This window comes from Falco naumanni, chromosome 2, assembly GCF_017639655.2.
Source record: "Falco naumanni isolate bFalNau1 chromosome 2, bFalNau1.pat, whole genome shotgun sequence".
NCBI lineage: Eukaryota > Metazoa > Chordata > Aves > Falconiformes > Falconidae > Falco > Falco naumanni.
The window spans coordinates 55,420,637-55,439,175 of record NC_054055.1 but is presented as its reverse complement, the minus strand read 5'-3'; the positions used below and the strand labels follow the sequence as shown (position 1 = coordinate 55,439,175).

Sequence of the window (18,539 nt, the reverse complement as noted above, 5' to 3'; positions counted from 1 at the left end):
GACAGTAGTTATCAGAAAAAGTACTTTAGTACTTTTCTCCCAGGAGGTACAGGTGCATTTAATCATACAGGTACATCTAAAGAAAATAAAAAGCAGACGTTCAAGAAGAATAGCTTGATCTTACCAGGTAAAAATATTACGGATTTTGGAAATGCAGTATTTTTTAGATTTTTTTTTCTGAAATACTGTTTTACAAGTAGTGACACTGTGCTCTAAGAAATTATTCTCTACAAAGCTCTCTCACCTGACAGCTGAAGGGTTTTTTTAATTGTACTGAGACCAGTTACACAACTTCAATAGTGATATCCATTGCAATTTTAGTATAAACAGTATTTGAATGAGTGGCTTTCTGAAAAAATGGTACACGTCAAGTAAAGCATTCCTGCTTTAAACTTTATCAGCTTTAATACATCAATATTTTATTTAAAAGAAAGCAAAATACTTTAACACAGGCAAAATGTCAGGCTTTTTTTCCCTCAGTTGCCAAATTTGGAGCTACACTTCAACACCCTGCCGTGTTCCCAGAGTTTCTTGCAAGGCTCCTTCCCTTGCAAGGTAACCTTGACACAGATTGCCAAACATCCTCGCCTTCCTTCCCTTTTCTTTGATCCATTTTAATGATTTTTTAAATTATTTTTTTTAAGAAACAAGATTTCTTTATAGTGTGGTAGATATGATGAAAGAACTGTGATGCAGCCTGGCAGATGCATGCATCTAAGCAATGATATGAAGTGTGTGATGGTGCCTAGAGAGAGATGGGACAGAAGGGTGAATGAGGTCTCATGGCCAAGGGGACAGTGAGGGATCCCCAAACCTGCCACCATTATATTCATGTTGCTGCTAGTTTGTTCATATGTGTCTGGGAAAGAGACACCTAATTTTCCACTCCAGAAGGAATCTTAGGAATTGTTTTCCCAATGCAGGTGCAGTGTAGAAGATGAATGGAACAGGCCATGAAAAAAACTGAGTAATAACACAGGCTAGTAATTAACATATATGTGAAGTGGCCTTAAGACCTAATTACTGTCATTATTTGAAAATTGGGCTTGTGTTTCCGAAGTGCTATAGAATAAACTGTTACCTCTTTGACTACCTGGCACCATCAGTAAGGTCTTGAACAACACATGAACATGAGGAGTGGAAACAAAGTGCTTCAAGATAGAAATAAATTTCTAAGTAATAAGTATCGATAGAATTTTTTCTCCATTTATGTATCAAACTTTTTTTTTTTTTTTTTTTTTTTTTTGTATTTTCCTTTAAGTGACTGATACTGGTCATTAAAAAAAATGCTGCTGGACTAGATTAATTATCGGTTTCAACTAGCATGAAAAAGGAAAAGAATGAAATCAGATTATCTTTCCCTGGATTACTGATGTGGTAATTCCAGCGTATGCTGAGACAAGTTGACAAGTGAATTTGAAAGACTGGTTTACAAAACCTGAAAAAGAAAAAAGGGGTCAAGTAAAATGTACACACTGGCACACATGCTTATTCATGGTGTTTATCTGCCTGTGAAATTGCTCTTAGGAATGTTCACTTGCTTTTCTAAATATTGTATCTCTTTACCTATATGTTATACTGTGTGTGTTAATGACTAATGCATGCATTTGGGAATAAAAGCAGTTACATGTTTCTTTATATTAGCCTCATATAAAATTACCTTTTTTACAGTCTGGGAAGAGTTTGATCTATAATATGAGTGCATACAATACTGTACTATTTATTTTTTTCTCTTGTATAGGGTTGTAAAAGAGAAATAACTACAAAATAGTCTGAAATACTTTCTGGTTAAAAAAATATGGGAATTAGTGATGGCAGGATGATAAAATATTATAAAAGTAATATATAATGTACCATTAGTACTGTGGAACACTTTAGCTTGCTTCAGCTTACAAAGCATAAGAGCTGGGATTCATGTTGCGATTCACATTGGCATTCATGTGTCACTGCTTCAACTTGGGGACTTGGCATACGATTCATGGGCCCACCTATCCATGACTAGGTGTATGTGAGATATACAAGGATATCCCAGTTAGATACCAGCTGCCACTCCAGACAGTTCCCATTTAAGGAAGCCTCTGGAATTTCCCATAAGTCATGCTTCATATATGCTTGTCCCATGAGGATGTCTTGCATACTCCAAGAAATCTTAGGTGGCACCAGACACCTACTTTTGAGCAACCAAGTTGCTTTCTCAGGAGTTTGACTTCATATGAGCTGAATAATGCTCTGGGTTTTATTGACTGTGTGACAAAGGCCTCTGGTCAATTGCCCACAGAAAGAGCTGAGGCCCTTCAGAGCAGTAGCTGGACACCAGGTGGATTTTTTTACAGCATCTTAACTGGCACTTGTTGCTGGTATTTTAGCAGTTGAATGCTACACTGTATTTCCACTGACAGTTTAGAGATATAGAGTACGTATATAATAGCACATACGTAAATATCTGTATGTAGACATATAGATTAAGATACCTTAATCCAACATTGAATCCTAACCTTGCTATTATTTCTAGATAAAATGAAGTTATATACATATCTGCATTAACATTATACTATCTAATATGTAGGTTTTCTGAACTATGAAAAGTAATTCCTACTAAAATTAGCTGAGTTTACACTGTATATTTTTTCTTTTTTGGAGAAAGACAGAAGGGAAAATTCAACATTTTCTGTTTTACAGGAATCATGTCCCAGAGGGCAGAACTTTAAATACAAAACTCATAAAGTGCTGAGCAACAGTTTCAACAGTTGGTACATGTGGGGTTGTAAATAGCAACATAAAGTCCACAAGGAGACCAGTTACTCCTGCTTTACGCCAAGGGTCAATACTGTTGTAGTTCTTCATTGATGATCTGGATGATGCAACAGAGTGCACTCTAAGCAAGTTCTTGCACAGGATACAAAAATGAGAGGAGTGGCTGATACACGATAGAGTTGTTCTCACATTCAGAGCGACCCTGAATGAAATGGCTTGATAGGAACCTCATGAAGTCCAAGAAAGGGAAATGCCAGGTCCTCCATCTAGGGAAGAATAACCCCAGCTGATGCATACTGGCTGGAAAGCAGCTTTGCAGAGAAGGACCTGGGGGTCCTGATGGAAAACAAGTTGAACGTGTACCAACAATGTGTCCTGGCAGCAAAGACAACCAATATCCTCCTGGGCTGAATTAGGAAAAGTATTGCAGCAAGTCAAAGGAGGGGATCATCCTCCTCTGCTCAGCACTGATGAGACCATATCTACAGTGCTGCATCTAGCTCTGGGCTTCCAAGGACAAGAGAGTCATGGACATACTGGGAAGAGTCCCGCAAAAAGTCATGCAGACTTTTAAGGGATGGGAACAAGTCTTATATGAGGAGAGGCTGAGACAGGTGGGGTTGTTTGTCCTGGAGCAGAGAAGATGCAGGGGAGATCTTATAAAAGTGTGTAAATACATGATAAAGGGCATAAAGAAGATGGAGTCAAACTCTTCCCAGTGGTGCCCAATGACAGGACAAGAGGCAATGGGCATAAACTGAAATACAATAGATTTTGAATATAAGAAAAAGCTTTTTTTGCTATGAGTGTTCAAGCACTAGAACAAGTTGCCCAGAGAAACTGTAGAGACTCCATGCTTGGAGACATTCAAATACCAGCCAGGCCTGGCCTTGGTCAGCTTGATCTAGCTGAGTGTGCTCTGAGCACAGGGTTGGTCTAGATGATCTCCAGGGGTCCTTTCTATGATTGGCAATTCTGTGATCTCTTTTTCACAAATTGTTTTTAAGATAAAGATTATAATATTCAACTTATTTTTAACATAAAATGTTATAAAAATAAAACTGATTTTCATGATTTTGTGTGACCCTACAGGTGTTAAAAAACACCACAGGAAAAATATTACACAAAACCCTTTGTTAATATTCAGGCCTAAGATCAGAAAGGCTGATATTATGCAAGCTATCATAAATATTGCTATATCCACCAGATCCCTTATTCCAGGCTTCTGAGTGGGGATGAACAGATGACAATGAGACACATATATCAAGCCAGAGATAAACAGTTACCAAAGACTGAGAAATAGTGTTACCAGACTAATCAGCACAAATGTCATATAATCAGTCTTTGTTGTACATCCTGCTCCAGTTGTGTCTGAAGTGCTGCCATCGTTGGTTTGACGGATATGCTTTACGTCACTGAGGTTCATCTTGTCTGGCATCCCTGCTGAGACAAATAAGAAAATATAGTATGATGCATGCCTTGTCACTACTGGCAACATGTTATAGCTAGAACAAATTTAAATACCCTCAGCACACAGACTGTCACAGTTTTGTTTCCGATTCTCATGTTACTGCCAAATTCAAAGTCCTTTATAATTACATCTAGAAACATACATTATAATATATGACTATTCATCATTGAAAGTAGTTCAGAGGTCTACCAGCTCTGAACAAAGTTGTTCTTGTAGAAATATATCTCAACAAACATTTGCAGACCGAGGTGAACAGTTTTGCAAGTCCCCATAGTATCAAAAGCCCACTGCTCACATCTTTTTTGGATTTGAAGGAAAAGGGAAATAATTTAATGTGAAACTGCTTGCGTCTGGGTCCCAATATTGTTCCAATACAACATATACCTGGTGGAAGGCATGCAGCAAAGTATACTTGCTGCTATATAAAACCTCCATTTTGGCACAGTTTAAACAGACTTTATGACATTATAAGGCAAAATTGTAAAGCTAACTTTAAACAGGAACTCTTTTACTGGGTTCCCAGCTGAATAGTTGTACTTTTTTGGACCAGGATAAATACCTCTCCATCTCAAAACAGTGTTTTGTATGGAACAAGGATGTAATCACCCATCATATTTCCTCTGTCTGGCTAAACAATTGGAAACAGAAAGTCTTGAAGACACATTCAGATTTGGTAGCATTGTCAGCTGCTTGTATTTGCTATGCATACTTCTAGACTAACTGTCTTATCCCATATAATAACTTGTGGCATGCCACTATCAATCAAAATTAACAAGTCTAAATTCAGTGTTATTACATGCAACAAATATTGACATTGTAATTACACTGAGACTGAAAAAGGCTTCATAGAAAGCAAAGTCAATATTTATGTAATTAGGTCAATACATATATAATTCAGAAGGTAAACTCTACTGTTGGAACAGCAGCATTAGAAAGAAGCTCAGCTCTACTGAGCTGACATTGATTTTACAGTCTGAGTTTCTGCATTATTATTCATTGTTTAGGTACTTCTTTCCTCTGTATCACTAGGTAAAGATGAATAAACTAGTGATTCTTTTTTTTTAATTAATTATTATTGAAAGGGACTGTGATGAACTATAAATATTTTAGTCATGGTGTTATCCTCTTTGTTAAGCTGGTTTAACAGAAGATACAGAGAATTCTCATTTTTAAAGGAAAAACTTTCTTGGTGCTTGTGTTAAAAATACTCTTTTATTTAAAAGCCGCTTGAAAGCTGTTCTTTGTGGACTTGCTGTATGTACTCAAATCTCCTTCCTGTAGCTTTGAAAAAATGCATTAAGAGTCAGCTAAAGTCAATCATGTTGTCTGAAAAACCTGCTAGAAATAATTTGTCTTCTTTGCTGCTGTACTTACACAGCAAAATATATTGCTATTTTGTGTGGGTTTATCGATCCAGTGCTCTTGCCCGGAATTTGTAAAAAATTAGCTCGATGAATACAATGTAAGTGGACATACAAGGTGGAAGACTAACATCAGATGTTGAGAAGGGAACACAACTTCTCCTCATCATACACATTGAGTAACCTGTCTAGAAAAAGATCAGTCACTCAATACTTCACTGAATGGATGCTTGGTGGATCATGACAGGGGGTTATCAAGGTGGTTTTTTCAGGGAAGTTTTGTAAATACAACAACGACAAAAACATGGGTTGGGTCTTTTCCCGAGAGCATTAGTGAGGTTTTCCTATATTTAAAAAGGCTAATTTCATCAGATAGTGAAAAATCCAATTCTCACCTATAGAACAAAGCAGTTCACCAAATGCATTAGGTATAACAAAGCAGATTTTTCCCAGTGTGCTTACAGTACCACAGCAGGAAAGATACGGCCTTATCTTAAACATCCAGAATATCACTTATTATAAAAGATAATTATCATAAAAGGAAAATATTCCTAGATCTTGCAGTTAAAGAAATAATTAGCTTCAGTTAGAGTATGTGATCTAATCTAAAGGCAATGTGACTAAATGTTAATTTCTGACTGGACAGTCAGGTTTAATTTCTAAGGAAAATTTCATTGACAATATTATGGAAAACAGGAAAAAATAGGCTTAATTTTATAGTAAATGTGTCTTTGTCTTTCTTTCTTTTCTTTCCAGCCTCAAATAAAAACTGTAGACTTTGGAAGTCCCAATAAGAAGATTATTTTTTTTAAAATGTTAAAACCTACCAATATATTTTCCTTTGATCAATCAAAAAGCCATAAAGTATTTACTATAATCACTGGTGTTAAATAAATATGCTGCTAGAATTGCCATGTAAACACACAGCAAACCTTTCACCTATTCAGCCCCATAGGTCTATGCCACAACTTTGACTTTATTGAAATGAGAAGTTAAAAAAATATATTTAGACATGATCCTGTGAAAAAATCACTGAACAGAAAAAGACTTATAAAAAATAGCCTATTTTAACAGAAGTGTGGTTTTCCCCCCAGAATGCTATGTCCTTTGTTAATTTTTTTTTTTTAGCTACTTCTAATAAGTATAACTATAAATTTAATTCCTACACCTAGGCTATACTTTCTATTTAAAAAAGAAGGTTCTCTTGTCCATTATGCACTAGGATTTAAACATATATGTCACCTTTCATATATCATAATTGGTAATGGAAGTGATCCTGTCCTATAAATTAATTTAACTTCCATAGTTCACAGCAAAATTGAAGTGAGAGCTGTCCAAACATTTGTAGCAAAACAGACAAATATCAAAAGCAAACTTCTTTGCCTTTAGTTAACTCATATGCTAGAAGATGAAATTATGTTATAGAAAAGGCATTTAATATTCCCTGATATTTCAAACCATCTCTGATAAATGTCTAGTTTATTATCAAAATCATACAACAGCTAATATTTTGACTAAGAAATGGTAAAATTCAGAGGTTTCAGCTGAGATTCAGAGGGTTTTTTTTTCTGAAGAAAAGCTAGAATTGCAACAAAGCGGGAGATAAATTGCTTGGGAATTAAAATCCAAATATAACATTTGCATGACCCACTATAACACAAAGCTGTCAAGTATCGCATAACTGTCCCCAGCGTCAGCTGTGAAACTCAGTGGCTGCAATTTAAAGTATTGTCTTGCTCTGGTTTAGAAAAAAATTATCAGTAAAAGAATTTCACCAAACATTGTGATAAATATTACAGCATCTCATTATAGTATAACAGCTACAGAGTATTTCTAAAGGTTTTTAACATCTTCTAAATATATTTAAAGCTTTAAATATGTGAGTGGTAACAGTACTGGTAGCCTTGAGAGCTGACCTGTTATGTTCTCCAGAACAGCTATAGCAACAATACAATTTCCTTCCAATATTCAGCAAGAGCTGTTAACCTTGATTTGAAAAGTCAAACCTGGAGTCATGGAAGATTTTCATTTGACATGCAGCTTTTCTACTGAGACTGTCAAAACATTACAGAAATGGGCTATGACTTGTGAGCAGTAGGTGCTTGCCTACCAAGGGACATGCTGGGACTTTGAGCATTTTAAAAGTTTGAAATTAAACATCCTCTAACAATGGCCTAGTTTGAAACAAAACCAAAACAAAAAGTGTTTGTGTGACTGTAGTCTAACCTCAAATACCTTGCTGTCTTATCTTGTATCTGCTGGGTAACATATCAGAACTGACATTGGTCTTCAAGGGAAAATGAAGCTGCCAAATGAGCTGCTGTGGGAATCCTGTTGGATACAAACTCTGTCAAAGATTTAGAGAGGAGGAAGAATCTGTGTATCATTCCAATGAAGGTCTGGAAGATCCAAAATACAACTTCTATGGCACAAGCATTTTCTATGAGCCTCAAACAGGAGAATGAACTTGAGTAAGGATGGGTCAGTTTTTCAGATAGGAAAAAAAATGTAGAATGTGTTTTTACAAGGCAATGTTCCTGTGAAGTTGTATGCAAAATTCTTCTTAGAAGGGTAAATAATTACTTCAATTACTATATGTAAGCTAAATTTCAGGATCTTGTAGCACATGAGCTATAAAGAAAAGACTGATAACTAGTTAAGTTCTGTCCCAAAATTCATAAAAAAGATCATGAAGAAGCTTTATGAGAGCTAAAGAAATGTATAAAGGTCAGATAAATAGACCAAACCCCTGATGTTCTGTAGATGAATCTTTAAATATGAAGTTGGATATGTAATTTACAGTAATGAGATACCTGGAAAAGGATGACATGTAGGCATGTTGGTCATTAATTTATAGGTGTCAGTAAGGAGCAATAATCTGGGGAGGTAGAAGATAAATTTGGATGCAACTGATAAAGTAAACTGAAGAACTTGTAGGCAAAGGCAAAAAGAAGAATAGCAAAATGATTGAGAGGAATGAGGGCACAGTGATATCAGAGCAAAGGGTTCAGGAATTTGCAGCTAGCAAGAGCTAGGACAATCCCTAAGTAAACACCAGTGCTGACTAATATAAACATGCTATTGTAGTATGAAGGAAGACATAATACTAGTTTGATTCCTGCAGTTCAAAATAATGAGGTCTCCAAAATGATTTTGTTCACTTAAAACTTAAAAATATTCATTAATAGATTTTAACAAAAAAGAAGAGGAGGAAAAAAATTATTTTTTACTTTACATTGCCATTCCATAAATTAAAATGACATATTAGTTACTAAAACTTTTTGTTTTGATTGGTCAACCTTTTGCCATGTGGAACTTTTAGAGCTTCTAATGGATATCTCTTCCCTTTCTTTTACTGTATTTTTTGCCAGGTTTTACTCCTAACTTCATAATATCATGAAAACGTTTCAAAACATAGTTATGCTAAGTATATCACACAGCTATGTTTAAATACCTCAGACAGGCTTCAGTTTATAGGTAGTTGCTGTGAAAACTTGGATTTCCTACTTTAAATAATATATAGATTTCTTTACTGAACAGTATCTATATGTGAGAAAAGAATATTCAGTACATGTGACATCATTCCCCACGATGCCATAAATCTTAAAAAACCCACAAAATACGTAATGAATATCTGGAGCTTAGAAGGAAAAGTAAAACCAATGGACTACCTCTACTGTTACTCGAAGACTCTTCCATGTGAAGTTCATGTGACGCTGGCCATGACATCTCAATGAGGGGAGAAAAAGACGTCTCAGAAGAGCTATATTATGAAGGGCACCTGGCAAAGGACTAATTTCTTGAAGCCATTTTCATGGGTTTATGACTGCATCTATACTTGGGAAAGCTAAGGGATGTCCCTAAAAGAAAAGCATATATTGTGCTTGAACATATACCCTTCTTATAGTACAGATATAACAGTGCACATATTTACTGCCTTCAGGAAATCTGTGTGTTTTTGTGATGTAGTGTAACTTTTGCCCTCTCCATTGCACAGTAAGTGAAATGGAAAAAGAACAGGAGGGGTAGAATGGATGATCTCAGAAGTCACTTCCAACCTCAACAATCCTGTCATTCTGTGATTCTCTAAGTTTTAAATATTTCACAATTCTGTACTAGTCATGAACAAACACGCAAGCAAAGAAAACTCACTGGATTTCACTAACAAGTAGCACAGAGGGTAGTAGTACCATTCCTTGACTACATTGCTTTTGAAGATGTGAACAGTTATAGAAGAGATATTTCTGCTGAGAATCAGTCAGGAATCAACCTAGTATAAAATGTATCACTGCTTAATTGTGTTTAGTTTTCATTTAATGAAGGAGAAATTAACAGCTGATCCAGAGAGGCTAAAGAAATGTCAAAATTTTCAAACATTTTTCCAATAAAGCTTTAGGGGGTTTTAGGCTTTAATTTTAAAGAAAAAGAAATTTTCTAGCATTGGTTTGCCATATATGAATTATAAATCAATTTATCAGCTGAATTTCTTGATACTTCAAACTTGTCTTTCAGTGAAGCTCCATTTGTTACAGGGTTCATGAGAAAAGAAAAGGCAACATTATTCATTTAGAATGAACAAAAGATTTTGCAGTATGGAACCTATTGTTGCATAGCATACATAAAACTTCTGCCCTGTCAATGAAATTAATGAATTAGCACAGAAAACATGCTTCATTAATACTAAAATTGTGTTGTAAAATGGTTTTGATTCCTATCCTCTTGTGTCTTTCTGTGAGGTCTAAAATCTTAATCTGGGTGCAATAAATTCACACTACTTTTTCTACAGCCACTTTGCCTTATGCAAGAAGAAATTAAACCAAAAGCAATAAAAAAAACAAAATAAAAATACGACAAACTGAAAGTGTGCTTGCACATTCTCAGTTGTATGAGATCATTTTTACTTATGAAGGCCTTAAAATACATCCATTAGAATCAACTCAGTACAGCTTTTCTAAAATCACAGATGAGCTCGTATTTTGGCAGAGCAGAACTTCATTGGCTTTGCTGTAGTGTTTATATGGGTCAGTTTGTATCAGAAATGATAAGCTTAAGTGTGAGCACCATCCTGAATGCAGCATAAAGTAGCATTGTGCTGATGCTAAGGTGGTGAGCTTAAGTAGATAACAGAATATACATAAGGCATGATTAATACCACTTAGTTTTTCATATCTGTACAGTCTACTTCTACAACTAGGGTCCAGCTTGTTAAACATAGCTGTCTACAGATATTTTAGATGCAGATGAGGTGATCATCACACTTGGCATACAGCTGCCTATCTGAAAGAAACCTGATTCTTATAAAACCCTTTAAGGATTTCTTGGACATCCTAGAGCAGGGGTCCTCAAACTTTTTAACCAGGGGGCCGGCGGGCGGATTAAGTGGCAGGCAGTCATCTGCGGCTGCTTGGTTCCCCCCCTCAACCCCTGGCCGGGGGGGAGTGGGGGGGTTCTGTAAATACCGGGGGCCGGATTGAGGACCCTGGGGGGCCGTATCCAGCCTGCGGGCCGTAGTTTGAGGACCCCTGTGGACCTAGAGCATTTCTAGTGGCTTTTGGCACTTCTGTTTAGAAAACTCAATCTTGCCCTGCCTCAAAGTTAGTTATTGCAGCTCCCATTATAGTGAATGTAGAGAAATAAGTAAATGCAGAAGGAAGCGGAGTACTCAGATGTAGATTTGTAGCCTGAATTTGGACAGATAAATCCTACACTTAATCACACAACAGGTTCACCACTGAATGACAAATGAATATTTCCCAACATATTCCTTGTCATTTATTCTTCATATCTTTGGTAGAAAAACAAAACTAAATACCTAACCATGTAGCTCTGGAAAATGGATTAAATTTTAGAAACTGTAGGTAGGAAAAGTAAAAAAACCAACAAAAAATAAAATAAAAAAAAACCAACCCCCAAAAACCACTCCAAAAAAAGTTGGGGTGTTGATTTAGTTCATATTTTTTCACCTGTAGTCTTACATTTTCACTTTTATACCTAAACCCCTGCCTTTAATCATTTCTGATTTCAGCATCTAGTGTTGAAGGGCAGGATGAAGGGCTGCCATATTGCCATGAAAATTGTGAATATCTGATGGGTGCAAACATCTCTAAAAAGACAATAGTTCATGAAAGAAAGTGTTTCATGCTAAAGTACAGAAAGACTCATTGCAGCTATGTTTACATAGGTAAATACACATCCCAGAGATCCTTCAGGCAAAGTGGTCTTGAATGCCTTATGTCTACTGTGCTCAGAGATAGAAATACCTAAAGGAAACTGCTAAACAAATCTCCACTACACAGTACAATTCCCTACAACTCTTTTAAGCCACACACAGTGGTCTGCTTGGTTCAAAACCCCAGTTATCATTTTGTTTGTTTGCTTTTAGTTCAAAGTGCCTGAAAAAAACATGAGGGCTCTGCTGTAACCCACCAGGTGGTGTTTTTATGACATGAAACCGAAGGAGCACATTACAGGCTCTTGGGATATGATATCCAGGCATGGGAAAGTATTTTGAAAATAGAAAGCCTGTGGTTCAGGGACTTCGTAGGGCAGAGATATCCAAGCCTTTGGCTGTCTGGTTTCTGTTGCCTTTTGGAAGCAGTCCTTGGGATGAATTATCCACAGAACTTGAGGTTTGTTTTGGAGGGACGGAGATGGTTTTCTTTAATGCTAAGCCATGGAGTGAACTAACATTTGTGCAACGTGGATAACGGGAACTGAAACCAAGAGAGAACTCACAAGCTAAGTTACTTGACAGCATAGACATAGCCAGTGAAATCACTTGAATTTGGAGAGTTCGTTAATACCATAGGAAGGTTCTGTACTGTGGTATAAGCCAGTTCTTAATGTCTTCATGAGTCTCACGTCTGCAATTGGCCAGACATTTATTTCAGTGAAATGCAATCATGTGGGTTTTCATGCCTGTTCCTAAGAATAGTAGCTCAGGAAATCTGTATCAGATCCCAGGCAGGACCTTAAGTACAAGTACCAAAGGACTGAATATGACCTATATGCCACAAGGTGATGTGGAACAGCGAGATGATGCTCACCTAGGAGCCAAGACAACCGCAAATTTACTTTTAGCTTGCCTCCACAAAGGGAGATCATCAATGAGCAGGACTTTTGTGTCCATATGTAAAGTGTGGTGATAATCAAGCCACCGTTAGATTTCTTTATCTCTCAGAGTAACTTTACAGTGCTTTATCCACTCTATTCTTAAGTGACAGTTTTCACCATTTTCCCCAGGGAAAATTATGTCACTGTCCATATAATGTAGTATGCCATAGCATGACGTAGGTAAGAACTCTTTGAAACACAACATACTGAGCTGTTATTTCTTGCTGTCTATGCACTAAACATACATACTGTTATGAAGAAAGTTTCTGGAATAGGTAACTGGTACTTATTTGGAGGAAATAATTTGATATAAAATCCTCCTATATTTTAATGATCATTGTAATAGTACACAAATCAACACAAATACCAGTTATAAATGCACAGGGAAAATCAAGATGCAAGTAATCTCACCTATAAACAAAGTAGTAGTATTACTGTTATTATTAGAAAGCAATTAAGAGGTCTGCCTATTGGCATGAGCTAAGAGAATTCTGCATGGTTAACCATATATTAGGAAATTAATCTAACATATCCAGTTTAACTGCACATATTTTATGAAATCTGTATATATTGGAAATAGAGTGTAACCAATGATCCTATCATAAGTCTGTCACGCCATTTCAACTATGAGAGCAGCAGACATTGTCTCTAGTCTAGTATTTGAAAATTTTCTTTCAAAGTTGATGGTGGCATTTGTTTCACATTATACATTAATGAACTCAGTATTTCCATTTAGAAAACAAAGCTTTTATGAGTTAGTGCAACACAAACAAATGGTGTCACAAAAAAAGCCTAAACAAAACATTTCCATTTATTTCACATTCTTAAAAATCAGAATGAGATAACATTTGTTGAAATCGTTAATGTATACTTTTTTACTTGTAGGTCAGTTTTAGCATATAGCAAAGTGTTAGCTGTTTAAAAGACAAAAACATGATGGTATTTTTCATCTGAGAACCACAGTGACTTTCATTAGATCTATTCCTATTGCTTTCTCACACAATGGCTTCGGAATCCATGTTCATTATAAGATATGTTCATTATAATGTCAGTGCTCTAGGGTGCTGGAATCAGCATTGTCAATAATGCCTGTTTTAAATGAAGAAATCCATCTTTTCAATCCTTTTCACTATTGAGGAACTTTTAACCTTTATCATTAACCTATGCTAAGGCTTCATAATCAATATAAAATTATAACAGGGCTAAAGTCCTATAAATCAGACTGGGTAAAAGTAAGCAAATTCTTCATTCTTTGAATTTTCAGTTGATTAGTATTAATTTCCTTCCTATGAGTCAGATGTCCCATATAAATTACTGTCCTTTGAAACAATTTACCCACGTGATTATTTTTTAATCTTTTTTTTCAATTTGCTGCAGGAGATTTATAATCAACAATTCCGCTTTATACAAAACTACCATCTAGAAGACAGAGATGAATTTGAACTGAAACTCTTGAAAGTAGTGTGTGAACTTGAGTTGAGGTGGAATGTTATCAATTAGTCCCAGTAAGAAAATAAAATATTTTTCTTTGGGTGTTGTTTTTTTGTTTTGCTTTGTTGTTTTTTTTTTTTTTTTTAATCATACAGTGTCCCAGGTTTTGTGCCCCAATTTCACTGTAGCAGTTCATTATTTTACTATTTGTCTGCATGTGGTTTTTAAAATGAAAGTATAAAATCAGTCTTTTCCAGAAGACAAACCTGAACTAAACCAATTTCCATTATTAAGATGATGAAGTAACTTTGATAATTTTTTTCAGGTCAGTCCACCTAGAATTCCACTCATTCCACTTTCTGTTAAAAGAAACATAGCCTGTAGATTAGCTTAATCCCCCCAAACACTGATACATTAAACCGTCCTTCTTAATGTTTGCTGTAAAGCATATTTAATGACATATTTTCACAATGTAAGCTGATTTAAGGCAGGACTGCTTGCAGTCATTTCCTCGTCATGTCTGCCAGGTGGGGGGCTATAAACCCACCTGTTGCCATGGTCTGGAACGTGCCTGATCCCCTTAGTGAACCTGTTCCCAGACGTGAGTGATCAAATCTGTGATTTTTCTAGCTGAGTTAGTTTTACTGCAGCTTGAATTTACTTTTAGAACCACTCCACAGTGGGATCAGATAAGTGCTGGTGTGAGGAAGAAGGATCATGCTGTTATAATGTGGGAAAGGACTTAAACTGTCAGCTAACCATAACATCACAAAGCACCCAGAAACAGACTGAGAAAAAGGTATAATCCACTGTTGATGTCTGACCTGAACCCACATCAAAGACTAGAGTACTGACAAAAAAGGAAGTGCGGAGCAGTAAAGAAGATAGATGTCCTTGTCTCCGTTCCTTCCCTGTAAACAAAAGCAAAGCTTTGCTCCTTATAAATAAGAATGCAACACAGAGATTCTCTTGTCATTGCTTTCTCTTCCTTTCTGGGATAACTTTTGGTTCCCCAAGTTTTAGCTCAGCTATTATGTTGAAAATGTATCAAAAGCATATGACTCAAAAGAATCTAGTTCCTGATGTCTTCTTAGAAATGCGTTTTTTAATCAGATTACGAGGTTTAAAAAATACAGTTTTTCACAGAAATTTTTGCTCTCTGATTTTCATTTGAGAGACAGTCCTTTCTGGCAAAGTATTTCAATTTCTTTCAGGCTAGGTGAACATCTGTGGTAAATATTGTGGTGCTTACTGATGAATATTGATCTGCATCCCTCAGTGTGTTCAGTGTTATGAAATGTCATGGGAATTCCTGTGTCTCAGTGCATCTCACAAGTTCAAGATCTTTGATTTGAAGTAACTAAAAATGGACAGTTAAACATCAAAATAAGTGCATTCTTGAAGTCCAGAGATAACTGTCAGGCAGTTCGAAGATAAACCTGGTACCTGTAACCTTTTATTTCTCCCTAGTAAAGCTGGCCTTGCAGAACTCATACCAATATGCAGGTTTCACACAAATGTACGGTTCCCATTCAGCAACACACACATAGTGCTGCTTCTGTTTTGCTTCCAAGCATCTATCCAAGCAGAAAAAAACTGCTCTCCTCTTCATGCTCCCACAGCCTAACAAGGCTGACCATTGACTTGGCTGGCTCTGGTTGACTGACTGGGTGAAATTTTCTAACAAAAGCAAGATACCAGTCTCCAGGCTTTAACAACAAAAGCAAGTAATGTAATAACAGGTCTCAAGATAACACGTGGGAGAAAGGAAAAGGGAGACGGAGAAAAAAAGGTGATTTATTTGTTTTCCGTATTGGTAGTGTGGATATGAGGGAAGCCAAAATAAGATCTTTATGGTTTCAAGAATTTCTTCTTAAAAATGCATAAGCCATAGCTGCTCTTTACTTCTGACTGAAGGGGAATGCTCATCTAACTTAACTTACCTAACTAAAAACCATAAAGAAAGTAACTAATTTGCTATTTCTGGTTAATTTGATAATTTAAATAAATTTTCAAAACAGGTTTTTAGTCACAACACAGTATTTAAAAAAAAAAAGAAATTGCAGTACAGATGGATGAGAAACAGCTGAACTTTCACCATTTCAGTTTTGAGCCTGAAGATATTGATCCAGGAAAGAAAGAACTGCGTAAACAATGAATGAGGGTTGAAAAGCAAAGAGAAGAGAAGAAAGGTGACCTCTATTTAAAGTAACTCTGTGTGGACATATAAGTTAAAGACACTGTAAGTTTGCACTTTTTTTGGTTGGTAGGCACTAATTGTGGCTTTAGAGCTACTTCCAGTGGGGCATGGTAAATTGAGCTGTACCATTGTCAGTTAAAAGGCACGTGAAGAGGTTAGACGCTAGTTTTTCATGCATGGGTGAGTCTTGGGAAGAGAGTAGGTATGCTGTGGAGTCATTCTGTGAGCTTTCTTTTCATTTTAACCTACCAAGTTCTTATCCTGACCATTCGTTGTCCTTTAAGAATAAAAGTTCCTCTTGAGCCTAAGTATCAACAGACCAAGACCACCTCCTCCACCCCACTCCTGTTTTCTGGTGAAACATCAGCATTTGTCAGGAGAAGGGGAGATGATAACAGCGTGGCCTTGGGAAACAGCACTACTCATCTTCTTTTAGATGAAGAGAAGGAAGGTTGGACTCATCTTGCAGGCAGTGCAGCAAAGAAAGTTTTGCAAGAAGCCTGTACCCAAAAGCTTATGAATGTATGTCAGACAACATGAGAACAACAATTCACATCCCTATCTTTTGTGGGTTTCCTAGATTATTTTTTTTTAAGCTGAGGTGTCTACCTTAGCACAGTTGACATTTCTTGGGAATAAGTAAGAGAGGGAAATCCTCCCAGTGGAGTTGAGCCTGGATATGAGACAGTTCAAAGCATATAATAGCTCTTGGTGTCCTGAAAATGGTTTTGTTTTCAGATAGTCCTTTTCTAGAAAATGGCAGCTGAATAATAAGAGGACTGCCTCACAGACCACCAAAGATTTGTTTTCATCCCAACACCAGGGATTTGTGATTTTATGAAGGGACTAGAAGCCATGAAGTCACTGGCATATGTTTGAGTGATTGTTCAGGATGGAGAAAGCAAAATCTGGTGCAGATTGTAACTATTTCTAGTAATACAGTCAGTCCTGAATCAAGCTGTCTTCTTAGGACATTAGGCCTTTCCCTTTTGAGGGACTCCAAATGGGAGCTCTGAGGGAAATTAGCATGTGTATAGGGTGAAGGATTAGAGTGCCTGAGTCCTAAATCAAAACAACAACAAAAAAAGTTTACTATACAGCGACAAAAGCCTATGTCTTAGGAAAAAGTGAGTTATTTACATAGATCTTCTGTTTACACACAGTGTTAAAATAACTTCTTGTGTATACAAAGCATTTGATTTTGGGAACTATATCCAAGCAGAGTTTATTTTCATTTTACCACCAATAAACGTTTTTTAAAAGCTTATGGTAAAATTGGTAGATGAGGTCATGCCTTAAAGTAAGGCAGCAATGGAGACTAGTGAAGTAGTACCATCAAAATCCACCACCAGTGTAGGAAGACCAAGACTAAAGTTACACAAATTAGAAACTGGGCATGAAAAGGTGGAAATTCTTACAACACCTAAAAAGGCAGAACTGGAGCAGAATGAATGAATGCATTCAAAACTAATGTAAGTTAAATGACAAAGGAAATTCTCCAAAAATAGTTCAGCAGAATAAGCAGGTGAACTAAACTGCTGAAAAGGCAGACTCTAGGTTTTTAATAAGTCAATAAAACCATAAGTCTGGGAATGTCATGTAAGCTTAAGTGATAGTCATGACATCTCTTTCCTCCCTTGTAGTGTGCTCTCCTTCTGTGCGTTCTCTTTCCTCCAGACTCATGGATGAATCGTATTATGTTATGCTCCTCCTCCACACAATCCCAGGACATGTTCAGTACACTGTCCATGCTTCCACAGTCAGCAGAAAATTAAGGAGAAGTAGAGATGCTCAATGTGTGTAGCAGGAAAACAGTATCAAAATCCAACACCTTCTTGGACACCAGATCAAGAAGGTGTCTCCTCACTTTGCCAAGAAAGCTGTCCAGAAACACAGCACTGAGTTTGAGGGCAAGGTTGCAAGGTGGAGAGGTGAGATGAATTCTCCCAGGGTTGTTGCTGTGTCTATCTGGACAATGAGGGTGACCCTAGCACAGACCATGCTTTTGCTGATGGGATGCAGTCCTGCAGCAACTGAGCAGGTGTGGGTTGGTGACAGTAAGTTTCTGTTGACTGTCCAGTGATCCCCAGGCAAGGTGAGGTGTTGGGTCAGATCCAGGTCCATCCAGGAAGACCACTCATGAAAAACAGCAGGACATGAGGCCAGAGAAAGAACTGGAAAAGATATTTCCTTCAAGATTGTTCTGGGG

The 18,539-nt window shown here is 36.7% G+C and overlaps 1 protein-coding gene across 1 annotated transcript in view; it reads right to left on the bottom strand.

Annotated features, from left to right (window-relative positions):
• Positions 1–1,257: 1,257 nt before the first annotated feature.
• GPC5 (glypican 5) overlaps positions 1,258–18,539 on the bottom strand; it is a 704,510-nt gene continuing 687,228 nt past the window's right edge. The window contains exon 8 of the mRNA XM_040584385.1: positions 1,258–4,194. Within this exon, the coding sequence (XP_040440319.1) occupies positions 4,037–4,194 (158 nt within the window). The 3' untranslated portion in view covers positions 1,258–4,036. The remainder of the gene's footprint in view (positions 4,195–18,539) is intronic.